The following is a 25,796-nucleotide window of genomic DNA, read 5'->3' as shown; positions in this document are numbered from 1 at the left end:
TGGCTTTGAATTTCTCCCTCAATTTCTATACATGCTAGGAAGACAAGGAGACTGAAAAAAACCTGACTATGTCTGGATCTAATTCGTTTCACATTGTACTTTATTATTTTTTAAACTATGGAAGTTCATGTATTGGTGTTTTTCCTTCATACAGTTGAATTGTAATAAGATTATGAAAGGACCAGCTGTGATTTTTTAATGCAATATATTGTATATCACATGCAGCTCAGCATGGCGAGTGTCTATCACTGACCTTTACTACTTTTATTTCTCACCCTAAGCAGAAGGAATACTGGGTCTCTGCTCTCTGTTTGCGACATTAGAGAATCAGGCTCAGTGAATAGGATTGCACCATCACTAGTAAAAGGCCCCAGGCTTTGCATTGATCTATCAGTGCTGGGCTCGGGACTTGTCTGGATTTGTCTAGGCTTGAGCTTTTTGTAGTTTTAGCAGTTGTCTAGCAGTCAGATGACTATTGCCTAAATAAGTTTTAGTTTTAGTTTAGCTGTGTGGAACTGTGGTGTAACAGATACTGTTACCTAATTGACAGTGATCTAACAAGTAGTTATTCTGTGCAGGGTGAACTACCTATGAACCTTGAATAAAAATGTAGTGTCATGAAGCACAAGCTCTGGCGGACAGCAGAGGCCCCAGGACCATAATCACAATACACAGTGACTACGGGGGTGCAGCCTCATGGAGGTAGATGACACCAGGAACAGAAAAACAAGAATAAACCAGTGCATTTTGACTAGACTTTAATACTTTAATTAGACTAACAATCATTTTTTGTGTCCATGTATGAGCTGTGCTCCCTTTCTGTCCGTAACTAAATTGCCTGACCAATATGTCTCATGAAAGCATACATGATGAATTGACCAACATAAAAAGAAACATTTTTTTTAAGGGTGCTCAGAAATAAAATTTAAAATAATCTGAAAAGGCTCTTGGAGAGCAAATCCATTTGGTTGTGCATATGAGGCAGAAAAATATAGATATAGATATAGATGTAGATACAGATATAGATATAACCTGTAGAAAAAAAGAATTTGATAAAAATAAAAATCTATAAGGAGTTTATAGAAATGCATAGGTTTAATTTAAAATCTCTATAAAGAGAGATGTATATACATCCTTCTTAATTACCTAAAAGTAAAATTTCTTCCATACAACATTCTGTGAGACAACTGTTAAAACCCTATTCCATTTCTGCCGTTTTCAATCAATTTTAAAGGGTGAGGGGCAGTTTAGCCAGGTGAACTAGCAGTGATCTCACCCAGCTCAATAAGGAGGTACGCTTGGTTTCTCTCTCCTAAATCAGATAAGGATGTGGGATACAGGCTGTTCATCTTTGCCTAAGCTCAGGTCCCAGATGTATTGCCCAGCATGTGATAATGGAAAGTATCTGTACCCAACACTTGATGCCAGAAGCACCTTCTCCATAAGGGAAATACATGCTGGAAAAGACCAGAGGTGGAAAGAAGAGGAAAAAGAGAATTCATTTTTAAATACGGTTACTTGACAAATAGCAACAATTATGTCTACTTGCTTTTGATAACTGCTTAGAGATCCCAAGGCATTACATTGTAATACTATTAGGGAAACAGGATGAATGTAGGTATATTATATTAATATCTGATAAACATCATTACTCAAGGCTGAAACAAAGAATTAAAAAATATTTAATCTCTCTTTTGTGCTGAACAAGACTCTCATAAATCTCATTGTGCTTCCTTCCTGAGTATGGAAAATAGGGTAATTTTATTCAATTCAGGATAATGTAGATGAATTAAATAAACCTTGAGCTGGATTTGCCAGTTTACTAAAGGAACAGAGAATGTGTTATTCTTCTCCTATTCCTTCCTGGCCACATCCATTTAAACATGGACCAGTCTGGGATTCTCCACTCCCTCTCCAGTTTCCGCATGTTTCACCAGAATTTTTACCAGTGCTGTTCCAGTGCTTTCATTTTACAGTGCTCAGTGATTCAAAGAAAATGAAATGAAGCTCTGTAATCCTTCAGCCAAAAGACCTGCCTGAGTCAAGAGAACAAGATATTTTGAACAGAAGTGAGCTCTTATCCCCAACAGATTCAAAGGCCACCTTTGGAAAAGGTGCTGTTTCACACTGCAGAGCTCTGCCCAGGCAGGTGCAACTGGAGCAAGGCTGCCCCAAGCTCACTGCAGCTGCTAGGCAACACCACATCTTATTTATAATTCTAGACTCTGATTCTTACACAGGCAGATTATGGGCTCGCCAGGAAGCGTCTGAAACCAATAATATGCATTCTGAAGTGTGATTATAATTTGAATGCTGATGACGCTTTCTAATGCATAATCTGTACTGTAAAATGAAAACTGACAAGTATTAGACATATTTCCAGTATCTGCATGCTTTGTAAGCACAAAACTTGTATCAGAATTTTCATCAGGGGGCATGGTAGACACAAACATGTAACGATAAATGCCAGTAGTTTTAATTAATTTAAAATTCTGTTATTTTCATACTGATTGCAGAATTATCTATTTTGGAAAACATTGCTTCTTAAATAATAAAAATATTAACTGAGTACACAGCCGCACAGTATGATCAAATAGAAGCATTTGATGGAATATAAAGTCAACTATCAAGACATTTCAGTTTGCGATGAATCACTTTATTTGTACACAGCAAATTATATACTCATAGAAATTATATTTAAGAAAAGTTATATACAGATGCATCAGATCACTACTTGTTTATTTGGTTAGTATATTATGTTCAAACCTCCTAGATCACCTTCAGAAGCTCTGAATAATTCTGCCCTATAGAGTATTTTGTAATTGCAGTCTCTCCTGTCCACTGTGTCAGCAGTGTCATTTCTTGGCTTCTTCCCTGTCTGTTCTCATGCTTTCAACCATGCCAGAAGGTATGGTTTGAAATAGCCTAAGTGGCCCCATGCACATTCATTTTATTTTCTCATATGATTTCTGAAGCATGTAGAAATGCTTCCTAGTTCTTAGCCTTTTCAACATTACTTTTAGCCGTTCATCTTCAATGATAGCTGCCTCTCATTCAAACACGTACTTTCTTGCCATTTCTTTCTTTACCTATAACCATGTGTCTAGCCTGTTACTTGCACTTGGAGTTCTCTGAATCTAGCACTGAATTTGTTCAGCACATAGCAGCACATTTTTTACATAGTACAATAATGCAGATAGATAACAAATATCAATAATTCTGTATTTTATTGTGTTTTGTTTTGCAAATTTATATTATGGCATTACTGCATTGTCAGTCACTTTTCTACTATCTTCCCTTTTTGAAAGCAACAGTCTAAATTTGTAACTTTCTGGAAGATAAGCCCAGACATGATGATCATTTAAGGTGAAAGTTTGGCTATCTTGAAACAAACAGTCCTATTCCTACTGGATTTCTAAGATTAAAGGAAGTGAAAAAAATTGTAGCCCCCTTTTTGATACAACCTGCAAGATATACAGGGTCAGAAAATCTGACCCACATTATGCTAGGTAGGTCTTAACAAGAATGCTCTCCAAACCCAGGTTACCCGCATTTGACTTGTTACGGTACAGTAACAATGGCAGGCAGGTAGAGGTGAGACACAGACAATCAGAAGCCATCTTCTCTGTCCTACAATGTACTTGGAGTCAGATAAAGGGCAGCATAAAAGCACGGATTTCTAGCAAACTCCATATACAAGCCCTCAAACTGGCTTTCAGAACAGACTTTTTACCAGCAATGTGATGAAAAGAAAACATAGAATCATAGAATCATAGAATCATAGAATGGTTGGAGTTGGAAGGGACCTCTAAAGGTCATCTAGTCCAACACTCCTGAAATGAGCAGGGACATCTTCAATTAGATCAGGTTGCTCAACAATGAGTACAAATCTGTTGTCTCACAGAAAAGGTGCTATATCACTCTCATAACCAAAACCAACAGAACCGGCACACTGAAAGAGACTCTGGCTTCAGCATGCCAAGAAAAGAGTTTTGTGCATCATTGGCCCCACAAATACTCACTACTTGTATTTCCAACTGTATTTCTCTTAAAACAATATGAAACTGCCTAGCTGCCAATTTCTGCTCTCAGGGACACAAACTTGAGCTGCACCATAGCCCTGAGTTGAATCACACCACTGAAACACATTTGTGAAGCACTAAGATCTCTCCTCTGAAAAAGTATGGACTACACTTTCAGAGTATCTCAAAGACCTTCTCAGGTTGGAGAACATTCCTTTATAAGAACTGTTCCTGTACAAGAAAAGTTCAGATCCCTGTCACAGGGCCTTGGATGCATTTTGCCAGAATCATTTACCTCCATTTGTGTAAAATTAATACCAAAGGCTCTGCTACTGCATAAGTTTTCAAAACCAGAACACAATTGGTGAACAATCTTGTGTTCACTTTTCAAAAAATGTCTTAGAGGCTTTCTCCTATCCCACAGTGGAAGACCAGGAACCAAAGCCACCAGAATATTGCACCTGGAAGGTCCCAAAGGCAATTTCTTTTCAAGTGACATCAAGTTCCAAAGAGCAATTTCCTATGTATTTACTGAATTTCTTTTTACTTAAATGAACAAATTTTCTACACCTGATAGTAGGTTGGGTCTGTGTTTCTCTTTCATGTTACCAGACAACTGTATGAACCTGCTTCAGTGCACTTTATGATCAAAAGTCTATTCAGTTTTTCTGCGTCTTGTTCAATTAGCTACACTTGCTCCATTCTGTAAATCTAATCTTGAGTGAATGGGCTTTTCAGATGAATGTCATTTTATTCACTAGTTTTAATTACCTTTAAACTTTAACTTCTGACTGATTTATATTTTAGCATAACAGATGCTTCAATTCTCGGATGAAGAAATTCCATTTAAAACTTTAATTTACATAGATAGGTATGGGGAAAAAATAAATATTGAGATTCACAGTTCTGTATTAGAAAAAAAAAAGAAAGAAAAGCACTATTGTTTGAGCAATTGCATACAGATTTACCACAGAGAAACAGTCCCAAAACCTAAGCAAAACCATACTTCAGAAAATTACTTCAGATACAGAATGTCAGAAAAAGAGTAAGATTGAGATCTCCTGCCAAAAAAGTGAGTACATCAGTAGTAATCCAAGCAGCAAAAATTCTAATAGTCAAGCTGTCAAATTTGAACAACAAGGAACACCTTTTTTTATTTAGGAGCTGTTCCTCCTAACCAGATTTAATCAAGCCTTCTCTCCATTTGCATAATTTCTTCAAAGAGCTAAGGATAATGCTTTGCCATTTTCAATCTTTTTTCTTACATCAAGAAAATGCTTCTATCAAGTGTTTCTTTACAGTGCGACATAAGAAATTTTGTCTTCAAGAGAGCATAAAAACTCTTTGAAAGCTTGGCCTTGCTGGCAAAATTAAAGACCTTCTTCTGAGCCAATGGGAATGTGCTTCTCTCCATGAACTGTGTCCAGCGGGTGGAACCCAAATCCTTAGCCTAAAGCTGTAATAGTGCATGAAATTATGGTGCTATGGGAGACATCTCCCACTTCTTCTGTTACACATTATTTCAGGCAGGAATGGTTGGCCCTCCTGTTCTGCTTCCTTGCCTCCACTGCCTGACTTCTTTGCACATTCTGATGGCAAACGAAAGACTGACAGCCCCATGCAACACCTCTTTCCAGTCGTCCTGGTGCCCTGCTGACCTTCTGCTGAAGTTCATGTGTTGAGGACAGAGCATGTTACCAGATCAAACCCAAAACAGGCTGAAATAAAAACAGTACGAAAAGGCTGAGGACTTACTGGTATGTGGTTGGACTGACATTGATGCGGCGTGGGTGACTTCCTGACTCGAACTTGCTTGCAAGGGTGACATTGTTCCCAAAGAGACAATAACGTGGCATTCTTACACCAACAACGCCGGCCAGCACTGATCCTGAGTGAATGCCTATCCTCATCTGGAAAAACAAGAGATCCATGTCAGTCTGTCTCTCTTGTGCTGCCCACGGTAATGTCATCAGCTCTTATTTACAAGCCAGTCACAGCAACCCTTTTCAAAGAAATAAAAACCAAAGAAGAAAGAGTGAAGTGGAAGAAAACAAGCTCATCCATTCCTCTAGCTTAAATCAGATGCAGTTAAAAAAAGAAGAACAAAAACATGGTTATCTTTTTACTAAAATTATTTTCTTCTTCTGTGCACGTTTGCTGGAGACTACGACAGTCAAAACAGGAATCACGAACAGAATAGGATGGGATGACCAAGAGTTACTGCAATATCAGCCATCTAATTACGCAAATAGATACATTACAGAGGGTTATTTTTGCCACCACTTCTAACACAAGCTTTAAAGTAAAACTTAAATTTTCTCAAACTGGCAGAAAGAGTAGTAAAGTGGAGTGAATGAATATGGTACTTTTATCTTCTTCATATTTTTTTTCTTCCAAACTCCTCAAGGTCTAAGGTCTTTCTCACTTTGTCAAACTGGGAAATATTGCAACAGTGAAGATGCTGAAGATTAAGGCACCAATGATTTTAAAAAGAATTGTATCCCCCCCCAGAATAAGGAGAAATAAATTCCCAGCAAATTAAAAAAAAACATGTAACTGTTCTAGCAATCATTCCCCATAACTGTCTGAGATGTGGCGATTACATTGATCTGTAAAAGCTTGGAGTCACCATCCAAGTTTTTTTCAGAGTGAATAATCAGAGAATATTTATTCTGCATACATTTTAGCAACCAATTGTGTCTGCCAAGAAAATAATTTTTACAAATAGGGAAGTCTTTTCTCTTGTTAACTTTATAACATTAAAGAAATGAAAAGAAGATATTTATATCTTGTGAGGATACTCTTACTCATAGCAACTGGACTGCTGCAAAACATGAGATAACATGAAGAAAATAAATAGCAGCTACTAAAATGATGGGGTCTGATGGGGTCTGAATGAGTGACTTAACTAATACTATACTCCATGTGGTCCTTTGACTTACTCAATTCACAGTTATTGCACTGTGATTTTGCCTGTCAATCCCTATTTTTTTAATAACGCAATACATATTTACTCAAATACAAATACAAAATCATTGTTAGCATTTTTTAATGTTAAGACAAATGCCAGCATTTTATAACCTTGGTGTCCATGAAGTTCTACGAACATGTGGGACCCCACACTATTTCACTGACTATAGTTCTTCTCATGTGTCCAAGACTTTTACCATGCAGCTAAGCACCTTTTTCATTTTGTTCCTCTCTTATATGTCACAGACAATGGCATTATATCTGCTATACACTAAGCCCATGCGTAACCTAAGAATATGTCGTTCTGCATTCAATGTGATACTACTTACAACATTCCCACAGGCAACGTAAAACCTTCAATCTTCACAATAATGCTGTTAATTACAGACTAGGATTAAAAAAAAAAATCTGTGAATAAATAGCACTCAAATTTAATTGAGCTTTCAAACCTTTACTACAGTTTGGAAGGCAGCTACTGAAATCCTTCAAATACTCTATCCTATTGGGCTGTGAACATCTGTCCAAACCCACCACACCCACATTATTTTGGTCATATTTTGGGGCATGAAGATTTCCTGCTTTTGCCACAACATACATTTAAACTCCATTGTTCATTTCCAGTGAAAAAAGTGCTCCTGCATTCAAGAAGTGAGGAAATAGCCCTTCTGCATATTAGTGAGGTCAGTACTTGCCCTCAGCAAAAGATTATGAGCAGAAAGTCTTGTTCACATAATAGCAAGTATACTGTCAGCTTTCAATAAATAATAAAGAACTTACTTACCACATCTTGTTTTTGTGAGATGGGAAAAGCATTAGTTATTTTGTACACAGTTTAAGAACAGCTAATGCTACCTATTTGTTTCACTACGGCTCTGCACATTTATTTAAGAATCACAAATAAACCACTTGCTGTGACCTCTTCTAGGGTACTTTCAATCACATGTGAAGGCCAGATTGAAACTATATGAAAAAGCACTAGCTTTGTTTTGCTGTTGGAAAGTGGAGATGAGAATATACATTAGAATGGGAGGAAAAACCAGTAGCAGAAAATGTACTATGAAAATAAAATTTACTCTTGCAATATATGCAGTGAAAGCTAAAGTTGTTGTTGGTTGTTCTTCTGCTTTCACTCTTGAAGTGCTTCCTTTTACATGTCCACATAGTTTTTTATCATTCAGTGCTTTAGTGACAGAGGACTTCCAAAGGATTTCCAAATCCATCAGGATTTCCAAATTCCCAGTAGCAAAAGTTTAGGCTCTCCTGAAGAACCCAAAACTCAATCACACAGTAAATGCTTTTAAGATCTTTTCTCATGATTGTCTCAAAAAGACACTGGGGAAATGGCCTTTGTGGTTATGACTTTTCTGTATGTGCCAAGGAAACCAGTTGCAGACATTACACTGTCAGGCTTGCTGAAAAAAATACAAGCTGATATACCACCTTTAATAGCAAATATTTTCCTTTGCAAGGTTAGGTGAATGAAGCTAAAGCCATGCCAACTTCCACAGAAAAACTGAGGCTGGGAGCAAAAATAAATGGATATTTAAAATTTCACTCAGGAGGATGTATGTTAGATCTTCTGTGAACTGCTTGACTTTCAGAAGGGATGAGACAGAAGAAGAAAGGAAACAGCTTTTCTATTTAATATAGTGTGTACCTAAAGAGATTTTTAAAACCCTTGATTTGGCTGAGTACATAACATTTTGTGTTCTGTAGTATCTTCGATTTTTTTAAAAAAACATGCTCCTACAATAAAAAAGGTAGATGTTCTCACAAACAGGTTAAACTACATAGAGCTACCAATGAGAGTGTCAAAAACTGAATTTTTCATTGAATGCAAGAAAGTTAATGTAGGTTTTCTCATTAAACCATACAGAGAAATGCCTGATACAAGACAAAATTACACTAAGAATGGCTTGCAATAAAGCTCCACTTATGCTTCATTATATGGTTCTCTACAAGAAAAAGCCTGCAACACGGATGCTATTGCCATGAAGCATTCCTTAGTTTGTCTTCTTATATCAAGAATAACCATTATATTGGTCATATTACTTTTTAGTGAAATAGGCTTTTCATAACAATGTCTTTTAAGTTATTCTGGCTTTTTCCTCACTGAGTTGAAAAGTTGTGTCAACATTTTAAGGCTTTTTTTTTACAAAGGAAGAAAATGTGTGATCAAATTATTAGCAACAAGACACTTACTGGGGCACATCAACCTTTCATATTAACTTTGCAGCAAAAGAAAATCTGTCTAGAGAGGTTGACTTAGAACAATAATAACAGTTATACATGTATAGTTATAGTTCACAAGCTACACTGTATATGCAGCCCTTACCAGTGCTTTCCCAGAACAGTTACCATTAAAGATTAATAACATATGAGATGCAAATTAGGTGGCAACACTTGGATGCATTATTTGTCTATCATAACTATATTTATTCATTTATGTCCTTTAAATATGTGTAATATATTATATGTATATTAACTATCTTATACTTAAATTGAGCGTTTTTAACAAAACGCATGCTCTTCATTTGTGCTGACTACTCCTTTATCTTTCCTTAATTATTTGGCTAATGATAAAAAGGCAGCATATAACTGAGACAGAAAGTTCAGAAGCATTATGCATACAAATGGAAAGACAGCTCTTTGGAAACTATCACAAAGAGAAGACAGCTGTGAAAAAAAACCAACCAGAAAATACCAGACCCCCATAGTTAAGGAACAGTGAAGAGATGGACAAAGGCAAAAGACATTTCTAGAGCAGAATATTGGAAGGCACAATGAGGAATGAAACATGAACAGGTGTGAAAAAGAGCAAGAGACCTGTGAGAGGCCTTTTAGATAAAGAGGAACGACTTGCACTGGCTGCAATGGAAAGATTTAGAGTGGAAAACGACAGGGAGAAGAAAGATTAATTAATTTGATCTTTTCAGCAGCTGTGGTAATAGTGAGGTGGAGAAAAGCTGATGTGAGAGTCAGAGGCGTAAAAGAAAAGCAGCCTGCATTGATCAATGGAGGACAAGGGAAAGACATAGCTATGTGGAACGAAAAAGAAGCTTCCAAAAATTTTAAAGAAAATGTAGCAGTATTTGGATATTGCCTACACGATAAGGCACAGGGAGCAGACAAGGCTAATACCTGAGTGACAGGAAGGATAGTGGTTTTGTATAATAGTGATAGATAAAGAAGGTTCATAAGGTAAGATAAGGAGCACTGGAGCTATGGTCATCGTCTGATGGGGAAACATGGCAGAAGTGGTTATCAACGAGGGCTGATAGTCCAGACTGGACTGAGAGAGAAAAGTCAAGAACAAACAGGAACAGGGATGATCAACATAAAAATGTTTTTCTGAACTGAACATTCTGTTAATGTGCTCTTCTGACGTACTGAATTTTAGAAGTGTTGTGTGTTACCCCTTTACACCTCCTCATTGCCAAAGCATGATTTTTCTTTTTTCTAGGTAAAAGTGCTGGGTTTGGTTTTGTTTTGTTTGTTTTCACCTGCTGTGCAGTTTCCATCACTTCCAATAGCCTTTTTAGATTCCGTACTGAAAACTGTACTCCTCCATCAAAATAACGCCTATTTCAAGTGAGATGAAAGTAAATGCAACATTGAAAACTCATAACCCATCTACACTCACTTTATGGTGAAGAGGCACAAATATTTTATAAAGAGTAAAGGAATGCAGTGGCATGCCTGAAGTAAATTTCATCATTGCTAATTTATTCCTTAATAGCTTTTTCTGTTAATCAGTATGTTCACAAAAAGCAAATCCAGTAATTTGCTTTATGTTCAAAGCTCTTGAGCTTTTTCTCTTTTGAAACCCTGTTGAAAAAGGCATTCTCCTTTCCCTCTCCTCATTTCCCCACATAATTTTCAAGGAAAAAAACTCTGACATTAAAATGCAAATGGAAAGACACCATTTTACAGTCTGAGAAGTAGTAGTTGTCTCCTCAAGAACATTTTATAAAAGCTCTTCAAATCTGTCAGACCAATATCTGTCTGCATGTTGATAACAAATCATTCTTCACTGTCATGTCCTTATGCAATTCTTCATGCTTTTGCCTATCAGGAAACATGTCTCTGATGTCTCCTTTCTCTTCTTCTGAATTAAGCATGGGTTATGCTTTTTAAAATAGATTTGTAAGCCCTTAACCAAGATTGCAGATACTTTTGCACAGCACCATGTACATAAGAAGCTTGAAGAATAATTAAAAAAACAGTTAATTTTCCTTTCAGGAATCATTCCAGTTTAAACCATTGTTTTGTGGTTTAATTAATACAGGAAGTATTTTTAAGTCTTGTAATACAATGTCTCAGTTTTGAGAAGGGAAATATGGGGTTTAATGTGTTCTCTTGGTTATCAACATGACTGGCAGCTGCTCAAGACTTTGTGCTGAGCTGGTAGCAAAGCTCAGGGCTGATACAAGGCAGTAGTTGTATGGAAATATTTCCAGGTACATGGATGTCCCAACCCAGCAAAGTATTTAAATACAATGGATGTCTGTACACTACCATTTCTCAGACAAATAAAGCACTCCTCACTTTCTGCCCTCACATACCTAGTGATACTGTGTTTCAGTAAGGACCTTCTCCCTTCTGTCCTTGTAGTCCCCTTCAGAAAAGAGAAAGTCACCTCTCGCAGAGCGTCTTAGCTATTAGTCTGTGACGCACTGCCAGATCCTTTCAAACAGAATGTGCCAAATTCTGTAAGACGTTATCTGCTCCAATATTTTGTAGCAGCTTCTACAACAGTGCTATCTCTGAATCTCAACATATGCCTTACACAGGGACATTTACTTGTTAAATGTATTAACACAAAATAGACTCTACAGAGCTCAGAGCACTAAAATCAGGGCCACACACTGGTGAGTCAATGTGCCTTTCTGCTCCTTCAAAAAACGGCAAGTTGACAGGACTGACAGCTATGCCCTGACATAAGCTTTAGTGTGTGGGTTATCTGTATTCTTAGATAGATTTATAAATATCAGTGTCTTTCTGGAAAGGGACATATGACAGTACAGCTCACCACAGAATTGTTGCCAAGGAACAGACCTGCTCAGAGGAAAATTTAGATCACTTTGAATTTCACAAGGTGTTCTATAGAACTAAACTACAGGATATATTTCCCCTATATTTGAACAACATTTGGAGAAATGAACACTTAGTTTTTTCTCATGAGAATTTCCTAGATTTATTACTTATAGACTTAGAATTATTCAACCCATCTGAAGCAAAAGACACAGAAAATTATACAAGGACAATGAAAAATACAATAACAAACTAACAAAGATTGAATTCCTTGGTATCAATAAATCCATTTTAAATAGTTATTGGGAAAAGCAATCATATGGCTTGTGTAAAAGACATACAATTAAATTATAACCAATGATGTGATCCACATTACATATGTACATCCCTGGATTATGGTCTTGGCATACAGACATCTCTACTGAATGTGGAACAAGGAGCTATGAAGCATTTCTACATAAAGAAGCCCCAGACTTGAAGGATGAAATTCCTTTTCTCTTTTCCCTTAAGTTCTTTCACTATGGTCTAAGTTAGCCCTGCTTTGAATAGTGGTTGGATTAGATGACCTCCAGAGGTTCCCTGCAACTTTCTTTATTCCATGATTCTATATTTCATATCCTGTGATGAAAAATTATACCCCATCAGCAGTATGAAGTAGAATTAGATGAAGCAAAAATCAAAACCAAAGACTCAGACTAGTTTCAGAGGCTCATTAGTTCTAGCACCAAAGGAAAGTTTATACTGGGGCAAGGTTTTTTGGGGCAAATTCTGTCCTGAGGCATCACGTGAATTCAGTATGGCATTGCTCAGGGTCTAGGTTAGAAGAGGATGTGGGTCACCTGTAAGAAAACATCTGACCTGAAATGATTACTGGGGACGGGTATAAACCATGTAAATGAGAATTTCTAGAGTTGCTGAACAAAAGAATAAGTCCTATGTCCTTCCCCTAAGATTCCTAAGAAGAGACATTAATGTTAATGTGCTGCTTCATAAGCTGCTTCTCCCTCACCAATAAAATGTTGCATTTCATTGCTGATATAGGATTTAATCACAAACATTTTTTATTGTTTTCTTTGAATAGTAATTTCCACAGCAGGAATTTAATTACTATGTGAATCTGTGTGTTCAGGCACCGAAAAAAGAGCTAATCATTCAAGCAAGCCCACATAGCAGTGGAGGATTTTTCCCAGCCTCCTCTCCACTGACACCCAAAAAAGAAAAAAAATCATCAGAAAGTTCTGTTTGATCCTTAGTGTAGGAGGACATCTTTGTCTCACAGTGCCATCATATGACATATACTGAATGGATTGGATGATATTTTAACAAGGATAAATGACACATGCTCAAAATATTTAAGGGAACAAAAAAATGGTATGCTAAAAAAAAAAGTTGGGCATAAGGGTTTTAACCTTAAGAAACAGTCTTTGATACTTTTGCTAATTTGGTCATCTAAGGTAGATTTCACCTAATTTCAGCCACCTAGAAGTTAGGCAGCTCATTTAAGTTAGACTTCTAGAATCCTTCTAAACCAAGGAGGTAAATAACCTCAAGGCTGCAATTCTTCACATTCCAAAATTGGCACCTAGGAAGGGCTAGATCAATCACTCCTGAAGGGGTCTAACTCTCTTGGTGGAACAGAGAGGGACATTTAATGGTAAGTTTAGCCTGGACACCTCATGCACAGACAGCTAAAGATAGGTGAGATGAATCCAACCCTCAGACAGGCAAAGTTGACGCATTTTCATCTTCTTTGCTTAAAATGAGCTACACTCCTGTGCATAAATGATCAGAGAAACAGGTGTTGATGGATAGGACCCCATCAGAAGATCAGTTATTTGTAGAACAGCAGAAATTTCTTCAGACATTTTAACATAATGGTCTTTGAATCTAGCCTGCAATCTTTGAAATTGTAAAATGAAATGACCTTTTAATGGAAAAGTCATGCTTTGTCTTTTGATCATAGTACATGTTTTTATGCATAGATGAAATTCATGTTGATCTGCTTTGGGAAGAGCTTGGAACGAATCAACAAGGATCTGCTGCATAACAGCTTTAAAATCTACAGAAACCATTGAGGTATAAGAATCTTACAGTTTTACTATTAGAAGCAACCTTATCTAGCCTATGTACAGTAATGATGTATCTGTATCTAGATTCTTCCCAAAGGCTTCTACACTGTTAAAGACACCTGAATTGTTGCCTAGGTCATTTAAACCCGTACCGCTGCAAGGTGGTTTAATACTTTTTGCACAAAGAGGAGATGATACATTCTAAGTGTGTAGCTCCTACTGGATCCCCCAGCTTCTTGCAATCAGCACCAAGGCAAACATAATCAAAATAAAAAATTGATGAATCCCCCTCCTCCATATGGACACAGTAGACATGACAAAAAAATCAATGGGCCAGATTTTGCAAATATGCCTGTTCATGAGTTGGGAGAAGTGGAGAGACTAGTTCCTTTAGCACGTCTCAATCTAACAAACAATATATCCAATTAAATATAGACAAATACCGGAAAAAAGTCAACATGTGCCCTCTTTTCAAATACAGTAAATCAAGGAATGACCACATGGAAAGATAAAAGGCTAAGAACATCCCAAGCTGTGCATGAGGAATGCTTAATGTCACAAGTTATAATAACTAAAAAATAGTTTGCTTCCTTGTGAAGAAACTTAGGGCACCGTCATCATCATAGAGATTTGAATACTAAATGTCCAACATGACCACTCTTTCTCATGCTTAACTAAAGGATAAATTAGCTTGTAAAGTACAGAAAGTTTCCATATGACAGCTGGGGAGTACAGATACTTTATACCATACACGCTCCAATGTTAGAACAGTTCACAGTATTAGACCATCCTTACACATCTCACTCATCTCTGAAATGATAATGATGCTGTGTTCCTTTGCTTGTTCATCAGTTAGTTTTTAAGAACTTCAATTTCTATAGACTTAAGGCAAGACAATATAAGAGCTAGATGACAGCAATGATTTTTGTAGAATTTGCCCTCCTCTAAGCCTGGAGCAAGTCTTCACAGCTGGCAGGTAATGATTAGCCTAAGAGGCAATGGCAATTGCATACAAAGAGAAAAGAGGCTCTGTGATTGTATGGATCCTACCAACAAGCGTCTAAGACTTCATCTTGGCTATAATTGGGAAGGGGTTTATTAACACTTCTTATTGGCCTTTGTACTTCACCTTCACAGGGCTTCAGATTTATGCAGGGAAAGTTAATTTCCTCCTCAGTGAAATCAAAACATACATTCACATGTAATGATTTTTTGGAAGTCTTTCAGACAGGCAAATCCACTGAGTTGAGAAAAACTGCTTCATACAACAAAGGGAATGAGCATGAAGAGAAAGGATGCTGTTTTGCACTGAACTGAGGATTTTAGCAAAGCATTCACAGGCTCTCATGATTCATATAGAGCCCGCACTTCAGTAAGTCAATCAAACTTTCTTGACACCACAAAACAAGTATAACAAAAGCTAGCAACAGAACTCGGAGTATTCTGTACAGCTCTGTTACCTTCACTGAAAATCTAGGTTTAAAAAGAAATTTGTAAATAAAATGGTTACTGAAATCAATGAAAAATCACTCTGTAACTCATGTAAAATGTAACATTTTCTATTCCTAGATTTAAGCTGCAAAACTACAAGCAATGTCTGATGATTGTTGCATGTCAGACGTGCCATGAATGGAAATGAGATACTATTTTACTGTTTGTTTCAACTGCTTCAGATAAAATTGTTAACTGCACTGCAATTTTAAGAAGAATATTTAGGATAAATTGGAATGTTCCAGTGTTTTCATGATTAGAAAGATTTCAACCTTATTTTCAAAGCAATTAGCAAATGAAGACCTGATGATGTCAAGAATATGACAAAATCCAAACGGATGGAGACAAATTGCTCTCAGATGAAGGTGAATCACTTACTTATGGGAAAGAAAGACTTCAATGTTCAGTCTAACAGCTTTCTTTCACTTCATTCAGTGATCTCTCCCTCATCTCACACTCATCCCCCCCTCAGAGACACACTGATAAAGAACAAAGCATGGGAACACATACATCTGGTTTTAGCTCGTGCATTCTGTAAAAAATAGCAATCATAATACATATATTATAATGATTCCTTTTATATATATCATGCATTTTTCAAATACAAAAATTCAAATATGTTAATACGCTTAGTCAAGATGACCTCTGCCCATCTTCACAAGCTTTACCAACTAATTTACTTTTCTATAATCCACAAACATATAAACACACAAATAAAAGCATATCTGTGCTTTTATTTGTGTGAGTGAGGAAGACCAAAAACGAAAGACAAAGAGACTTCAAGCCTCAATTATCCTGCATGTTCTTTTGAAAATCACTAGACAAATTAAACACTAATTTAGTTTTGGATGATAGCATGGCACATCTATAACTTCATTGTTTGCCACTGCTGCCCAGCCAACCTTTAATGCCGCTAATTGGGTGAATTTGGCAGCTGAAGGACACAGATGCCTAGCCCTGGATTTTGCTTATCCAGCAATATCATTACTTGCTTCTTTCCTGCTGTTGCTCTTTTCTGATTGTGCTTTATTTGGAACTTTTCCAGTCACCTTCTTCACCCAGAGCCATGTCTCTTGGTTCAACCTTTGTAGCTGACAATTCCTTTACCTTTTAGTCCCATTCTTTACTCCCTTCCTCCCAAATGCATGCAAGATGTGTTTTCATGTGTATTGAAAAACAGGAGTAAAATATACAAATTCTTCTCCCACAAAGAAGAAGAGCAAACCACTCAACAATCCTTCTCCCTTAAACTGCTGACCAAAAATAAAACATATTTGTCTTTAAAAATTAATTCAACTTTTCTCAGATGATATATAATCAAGTCAATATGAGAAAAGCAGAAAGAAGCAGCAAACATTCGAATCACCTGAAATAAAGCATTATCACCACAGTAGGAAAACAGAGGAAAAAAGGATGAGTGGAAAATGATCTTTACATTAATGGGTTTGTTAAAATGAACATTAAAATTTCTGACATTAATATGAACTTTTTTGTAAGATAGTATTTATTTAGTAGGTCATCTGCAGAGAGCATGCAGCAAAGACAAGCAAACAAATTACTTTACTAATAAAATGATAGTTCTTTTAAAATCAATAAACAACAAAAATTACACTGGAAAGCTAAATATAGCTATGATTATCTACAGGAGAAAAAAAAGAAAATTATTCTTGATATTATTGCTTCAAAGTCTATGTTTTAGCCTTAATAAATTAAGGGAAAACAGTTGGAGAGGAAGAAATAATTAGACATTTCAGAGACTCTGGCTGTGGTTTTGTGAAGATTAAATCATGTCAATTTAATCAGTTTTATTTGTATTTAACTTGAGTTGAAATTAAGTGGATAAATGAAATAAAGTACATGAAATATGCCTGAACTTTATCTTGCTTATATTTGTGCCTAGTAAATAAAAATAAATTATGCTGAATTTTGTTTACTGTGTTTGTTATCATCTGCAATAAACAACACACATTTGAAGTTAACTGATCACACAAACTGAATGCATCTAGAAATATACTCCAAACTACAAACACACAATTCAAGAGAGAAAATTGGAAAATTCTGTGTAAGGTCTCCTGAGTGAAGACCAAAATGAACTTGAGTTAACATGCAATCTGGTCACATAAAAAAAGTACTTTGGGGCTATGAACATCATATGACACTCTAAATAGTTCCTTCCTACAGAATTCTAGTTCAACCGCACCAAGAATATTAAGTTAAAACCCAGGTACTGTCAACAGGAGTGATTTCTGAAAAGATCGACAATCTGTTCAGATCCTTGAAAGGATTTGTTTAAGGAGGAAAACTAAAAAACCTGTAACTATTCGCAGCTTGGCGGAGTATTACTCAATAAGGAGAACATGATAATCATCTACAAATATCTACAAGGTGTTAATGTCAAAGAGGGAGATATGGCAGATGGGGACACAACTAGAAATAATAAAATGGAAATGAAGACATAGATGAATATCCAGCTTCCCTAGGCCCAAACAGACTATATTAATGGCAGCAACAGACTCCTGAGGCAAGTGTGCTAAGCTACATCATATAGGTCTTTTCTTTCAGGCACTAGTAAAACACTTGAAAATACATTGTAAGGATGTTGACAGGAAGATGGACAGGATGCGTTAACACACGAATGCCTTTTTTAACTCTAACATCATACTGCATTTAAGGACAACTAATTAGAAAGTGGTGATACATTTGAGGGTTTCAAATGACTGCCGAAAAGTCTGTCTTCCTGTCATTCTTAATAACAGTTGGGATTTTTAGGATTTTTAGGATTTTTAAATCCTGAAACCACTTAAAGAAACTGAATTTTGAACTTCAGTTTTAAATTAAGTGTAACTCGGTTCACATTCTCTTTAGAATTTCCCTTAAACTTCATCCAAAAATTTGGGCTGAACTAGGGTTTAGCATTTTGAAAAGACAGCTAAAAGAATCTGCTTTATCTCCTTGAACAAATCTATGTAAAATGAAGTTAGTACTCTGCAAGTACAAGCAACACTCAGAAGTAATTGAAAATAGTCACTGAGGTACAGAGTTGTGTCCAATATTGGAACGTCTATTTCCATGGTAATAGCAGGTGTGAGAATGAGAAGAGGAACACATTCCTTTTGAGGAAAGAAATGTATCATTTTTAGCAGAATATAGGTTGTAAAATATTAATTAAGAAATAATGATTTAAGTGTTTTGGAAAGCAGATGAGACCAGGATCCCAAACTCAGAAGCTTCAGCAGAACCAGGACTGACAAGATTTGTACCTTCTCAGGTCCTCACTGGGCAAAAGGGGTGGCTCCAGAGACATTAGGGAGCTTCTGAGGTGGGTCTAAGGACGTGGGAGCATAGCAGGGAGGCTTGAGGCCTAAACCTTCCTCATATGAACAGGGGATTTGTAGACTCCAGATCTGACAGGTGAACTGGGTGTTGTGGTTTAACAGCTAAACACCACGCAGCCGCTTGCTCCCTCCCTCCCTCCACAGTGGGATGTGGGAGAGAATTGGGAAAAAACAGTAAAATTCGTGGGTTGAGATAAAGAGAGTTTAATAGGATAGAAAAGGAAGCAAGAAGAAGGAGAAGAAGAAGAAGAAGAAGAAGAAGAAGAAGAAGAAGAAGAATGTACAAAATAAGTGATGCACAATGTAATTGCTCACCACCCGCCAACTGATGCCCAGCCAGTCCCCGAGCAGTGGTTGCCACCCCTGGGCCAACTCCCCCCAGTTTATATACTGAGCATGATGTCATATGGTATGGAATACCCCGTTGGCCAGTTTGGGTTAGCTGTCCTGGCTGTGCCCCCTCCCAGCTTCTCACTAGCAGGGCATGACAAGCTGAAAAGTCCTTGACCAGTGTAAGCACTACTTAGCAACAACTAAACCGTAAGTGTGTTATCAACACAATTCTCGTATTAAATCCAAAACATAGCACTATAGCAGCTACTAGAAAGAATTATCTCTATCCCAGTCAAAACCAGGACACTGGGGATGATCAAAGGATGTGAAATCCTAGAAACCATGTGGTCTCCACTGGTCATCAAGCAAGCTGTCATTATAGTTCTTGAAACCAGCATTTCTAGAAAACATCTTTGATGTCAGGAATCAAAAACCTGTTTTGGCAGAAAACTTCTGATCACATCAGGGTATAAGGTTAATCTAGTTACTAGAGGTGCAAAAGGATAGTACAGCAACTATGTTGAACCAATTTTACTTACAATATAAACTTGGATTTTTAACCTTTTTTTTTTAATAATAATATTATGATCTATATCTAACAACATACTTTGCAGTATCGAGTATGCCATGCATAGCAAATCAGTGCAATCTTGACAGGAGAAAAAGTAATAGGATTTTTTAGACAGTCATCCTTCAGGAATGTGACTGTCAGTTCTGTTAATACACTGCAGTCATACATTGAACTAGTCATGTTATTTTGGCATTGGTCTGTTCCTCATCACAGATGATCACAGTTAAACTTCATGTGGGTAACTATCAAAATAAACCCTTTCACAGGAAATACTTTCACAGTTGTACATTCAGCATCCATGAGGATGAAAGAAAGGATCACCTCACTAAAGGGCAGCAACCTCCAAAGTAAAATGAGGCTATGTCCTACAGTGGTTTTGGTTCAAAGAAATAGTGCAGTTTTGAAGCACATGCCCCAGTTGTCCCCACTTACTCTATATTGCTTCACTTTACAAAGTGGTTTTGGTCTGCATGAACTAGACCCCTGTCAGAGGAAATTAAAGCAGTAGCTGTGCTCAAGATGTAAACCAAAGGCAGGACAGACTCTTATGGGCGTATCAAGGTCCAAATCAACATTTGGTCTTTCAGATCACATACAGTGGAGGCATTCAGTCCAAGGAACAAAATCAGTCCAAGTGAAAACCTCAAAATGCATTGGGTGTAGATGTAAGTGCCTCAGCACAAACTCCATCAATCCACTGATCCTTTTCTGTTGCACTAATCTGCTTGCTGAGCAGGCACACCTATTGGATCATCAGTGACAGGGCAAGAGAGTAAAACCAATTACTTAGCATTAGCCAGCCAAACCTGTGATCATGCATTTAAAAATTTACTTTCTAAAATTCTAATCAGCAACTGAGATTTTATAACAATAAATTCATTACTAAGTAAAAATGTTATGGCTGTATTAGAAATGTTCAGGTCTGAAATGTAAAATGAAAACAATGACATCTTTAATTAGAGTGGTAAGGCCTACAAAATTAAGAGATTCACTTATATAAAAACGCTCAATGAACCTTGAATGAAATTAGTCAAAACACATTTAAGATTTCTCACTGCAAAACTGTTTAATCCCAGAAGCTTCCCACATTAAAGGTTTGGCTTCATACATTTCAAAGCTGTAGCACGTTAAATTCCAATTACTTCATAAAAGGTAGGCAGTGTGCGTACAAAAGATACTTGCAACAATAGACTGCATTATGGTGTGTCTAAAAGCTCATTATAAAGCAGCTACTACAGTGGACTGTGTCTGATAACTCACCAAAATTTTTCTTCAGTTAGTCTCAGAAATTGATCTCGGTTTGTAAGCAAAGTCAGAGAATCCTAATGCACTTCTAATAATCCCCATGGGAAAGATGAATTATGTTCAGACTACATGTTCCACAGACACCATTTGCCATTGTAGAAATGTGGAAAGAGTAATGAAAAATCCTTTCCTCCTCTCTGAAGTCAATTAATTATTTTCTATAAAAATAAACAGGGGCTTTCTTCACATCAGCAACCATCTAAATTCATGTACCTGAACTTAATATGCCAACGTGAGCAAAGGGAAGTAAATCTTCTCCTTTAAAGTGTACATTTCATTAATGTCTGTCTAAATCATAGAACAGTGTACCTTAAAAATTATGCCTATGTGTGAAGAACCTGTTAACAAGGAAGTACACTTTCATATTAATCGTAAGGAAATGTTGCCAAGCAAACACAAGTTCTTTGCATCTCTAATTTTTGCCAAACCAAGAAAGGTTATTTTTCTATTTTTCTGTTTGAAATATCTTTAAAGCTGTTACCTGCACTGGAAGTTTCAGTGAGGCATACAGACTCCAAGCTATGTTAAGATGAGCTTGTTCAGATCTGACCCAGTATAGCCACAGAAGCACAGCACTGCTATTGGGTCAGCCCAAGGGCTATGAGGACTACTGTCCTGACTCAAACCATGGCAGTTGTCAACACCTATGAAAAATTATCAGAACATGACAAGTGCAGAGTCACACCTTTTCAGTTTTCCTTGTTTCCAACCAGTTGTGACTCTGGGTCTTCTGAGGTGAAAGATATATCACCTTCTGCTGAGCCCCATGTCCTGTGATGCCCTCACCAGACTGTTACAGCTGCTTGAACTAACTGGTGTATACCTGGAACAGGTCACTCCAATATTTGCCTCTCCCTTAATTGCCAGCGTATTTCTGGTCTTCTTTCTTTGGTAGATTTTTCAAAGCTATGCAGTGGGTGGGTTCCTCAAACGTTCATTGGACTGAAGAGAGGCTTTTGTTGTAACCCTCGGGCACTAATTAATGGCAGCTTACTTGACTGCAGTTCCTTTTTCCTTGGTCTGCCATCCTGGCTGTAAGAACAAGGCGATGATAGAACTGTCCTCTGACTCAGCAGAAAAAGTCACTGCTCCCCTCTACATATCCTTGACTTTATTTAAACAAACTAATTCATTAGAAAATTGGCATACAATGGATTTTAAAACATTTTTCATAGGAACGGAACCATTTCTGCTTAGTGTGGAGACATCTGGAAACCCTCCCCCAAAATTATTTCTAAAAGTAACAGTTTTGATAATGTGCCATTTCTGTGGAGGTCACAAGTGGTACTTCTGACGTCACCTCAGTCCAGTCTGATAGAGTTTAAAACAGAAGGTACCATCAAATCACATGATTTGGCTGACTGCATTTCCACCCAGTCAGCCCTGTGCTGATACCGATAGCTGACAGCACGCTGCAGCAGATGTCCTGGATTACACACAGAACAGTGTTTGAACCTTTTTAATGAACTCTCACTGACTCAAAGGCTGCCTGAAAAAGTATTTGGGTCAAAGGCAAGGTAAGACAGCAGAGGGCAATGCAAGCTGGTGAGCGGGCAGTATACTGTGGGATGGTTAGGATGCCTGGCTTTCAGGAGAACAGCTATTGGGAAGGGAAGAGGGGTTGTAGCAGTTAAGGGCGTGATACAAGACAAAACACAGGCCTCTTTCAGGGCATTCAGGGGAAGGATGACAATGCCTATTTATCCATAGTAATCCATGGGGATTTTAAATGCTGTACCTACCAAATCGTAAAGACTATAACCAATATGCCTGGGCACAACCACGTGGAGTAAATGAGAATCTGGCTTATAGAAAATGCCTTAAAGGTAAAATTCCAATACAAGACAAAAAAAGGAACAGGAGAGGAGGAATATGGACAGGGGGGACCAATGTATGTTAAGTTTTGATCGGCTAAGCCCATAGAGAGATATGCCAGCAACAGACAAAGATGCGTATCTGGTTTTCATGCACCAGTAAGAATTCCAGATGCGTCACAGCAAACATGGGAAAACTATAATTCCTGTAATGGCATTGGGCTATAAAGGTATCATCTTCTGTTAGCACAAAGTAATGAGAGAACACGAGTCACATCCTCATTTTGGAACCTTGTCCCACTAAATTGGCAATATGCTCAGGAAGGAGTTGCATCAGGATGTGAGGGCATTATTCATAACATTGTCATTACTGTGCAAGACACATCAGGAGATGGACTGTTTGCAAACAGAATGAATTGAAATGAACGCTTTATCTAGATGGCAAAATAAACTATATTCATGTCTGCATCATGTCCTCCTGCTGAGGAAATCACAAGTCCAGTTAAAGATTTGCTCTTTGCTGATGTTCTTGCAAAGGAAGCAGCAGAAAAACTGGTAGCACAGACCTCTCTCACAGAAAATTCCACAAATTTCAGTGCCTTCCACAGCCAAACTTGCTGTTTGGTTCTTATGTACACAGATTTGCTGTTCAGAGATGTGCAATCACTTCTACCAAGTTTTTCCTATTGGCTTTTTTCTCCTTTCCCTTTTTTTGGGATGTCGTGGTTTAACCTGGCAGGCAGCCAAATACCACGCAGCCACTCGCTCACTCCCCCCGCCCTCGCAGTGGGACAGGGAAAGAATCGGAAGGGTAAGAGTGAGAAAAACTCGTGGGTTGAGATAAAGACAGTTTAATAGAACAGAAAAAGCGAAAATAGTAATGATAATGATAAAATATACAAAATGAGTGATGCACAATGCAATTGCTCACCACCCACGCTGACCGATAACCGAGTAGCGATTGCTACTTCCTGGATCACGCCTACCATTCATATACTGAGCATGACGTCACATGGTATGGAACACCCGATTGGCCAGCTGGGCTGGCTGTCCTGATTATGTTCCCTCCCATCTTGTGTACCTAGCTCAGTCAGTAGGCACGGGAGCTGTCCTTGGACTAGGAGGGCACTTAGCAACAACTGAAATCAGTGTGTTATCAACATTCTCCTCGTACTAAATCCAAAACACAGCACTAGGAAGAAATTTAACCCTATCCCAGCCGAAACCGGGACAGGGGAGGAGGAAGGGAGGGTATAGAGAAGAATTTTTAGGAATTTCAGGGTTCCATATTGCTTTCCTGTCTTCAGAAGACCAAACTAAAAGTAGTCATCTGTTGCAATTTGGTCATAGCTCCAAACTTTATAAGGTAATTTTTGAGGGTTCAGATGTCCACCAAACATAGACAAGGTTCTAAAACATGCATTTATTTCTCACTTTCTACTTTCTCGAAAAAACATTTTGATTCTTCTTGCAAAACATTGTTTAGAGCTTAGATTTCATTTTAATATTAGTGTTATGTGGGCTGTGCAATGATGATGCTTGTTGTTTGGGTTAGCAAGAAAAACAGTCAATTTTGTATAAATTGCAGTTTTTAAGCATCTTTTCTATGAAACAAAACTGAGGTCCTTCAAAATATGAAATGAGAAAACCATGACAGTCTCAAGAACAGCCATTATGCTATTTTGGGCTTAGTGGTACTCACTCACCTGGAATGTGGGACATTTGTCTTTGCTTAAGCCATGGAGACTGAGCTTGGTTTTCTGCACTCCACTTAACCACTGGCTGCTCTTAACGCCTTTTTATCTTTCCAGAAATGCCATCCTAAACCATAGAACTTTTTGTTCTATTAAAAGATCATTAAAACTAATGCATTTCACAAAAAGTCTTGTTTTAAAAGAATCTCTGTTTTCATATGTGCAAAACATTTCACCAAAAACAAAGAAAAAAGGAAATCTCAGATGGCTCTACTTATAGAACTGTCAAAACCAGAAAAAGAATGATATACCTGAGTCACCCTTCTAAGCCAAGGTAAGCTGAGCCCTATACTACCACTATCCAGGCTGCCATGGTTAGCCTCACTGAAAACTAAATTGGAAACTCTGCACTGTCTTATAGTTTGCAGTTTGTAGAGTGTGGCTCCATAAGTTTGTGTAGACATAACTGGAGAGACAGTTCTACTACGAGAATAACCTTTCTCCATTCTGCAAAAGATACGTTTGCAAACAATCACTTTGATTCCAAATGGCTGTTCATTTCTTTCTAGTCATGAACAATGAGACCAAAAAACTTACTCACTGTGTTCACTAGGGAACAGATCTTTGCAAAATTAACCTCATCTCCTGTAAACAATAGTCTTTGTGTGTGAACAAGAGTAGGCTTTATTATTTAGCTATTTGCCATTCATTCTCATGCATTAAAAGTTTTTCCTCTGTCCAGGGAGCAAGAATGTCACATAATTTAGGTAACCAATACACACAATGTAACAAATGGCAAAAATCAAGGAAAAGCTTATGAAAAACAAAAAGGCTAAAAATTCTTTGGCAAATGATCAGAAATAATGAAAGCTCTGAGAACAGAAGAAGGATGTTATAGTCTCCTCAATATGTTTATAATTAGCAATTTCACAAGCTCCCTACGAGTCCGTTGGGGAGGAAATGGCAGAGTTTAAGCAACCATAAAGTGTTGTAGGGTAACCAGACTGAAATAGATACCATGACCTCAGTCATAGCAGACAGAATTTTTGCACTCTCTTTTGTTGTTTTTGTTATCTGAGCTATCCTAACTATTAAATGTGCCATTCCTTCAGAAAAAGAAGTTGACATTTAGCTGCAGAGGTCTGTGACTAGGAACAG

At 37.4% G+C, this 25,796-nt stretch overlaps 1 protein-coding gene across 1 annotated transcript in view; it reads right to left on the bottom strand.

Moving 5' to 3' along the window:
- Positions 1-25,796, bottom strand: part of GUCY1A2 (guanylate cyclase 1 soluble subunit alpha 2) — a 154,893-nt gene that overhangs the window by 6,497 nt on the left and 122,600 nt on the right. The window contains exon 7 of the mRNA XM_075140063.1: positions 5,778-5,932. Within this exon, the coding sequence (XP_074996164.1) occupies positions 5,778-5,932 (155 nt within the window). The remainder of the gene's footprint in view (positions 1-5,777; positions 5,933-25,796) is intronic.

The sequence above is a fragment of the Calonectris borealis genome, chromosome 1 (genome assembly GCF_964195595.1).
Source record: "Calonectris borealis chromosome 1, bCalBor7.hap1.2, whole genome shotgun sequence".
NCBI classification, from domain to species: domain Eukaryota; kingdom Metazoa; phylum Chordata; class Aves; order Procellariiformes; family Procellariidae; genus Calonectris; species Calonectris borealis.
Note: the sequence above shows the minus strand (reverse complement) of the source record. Positions and strands in the feature narration are given on the sequence as shown.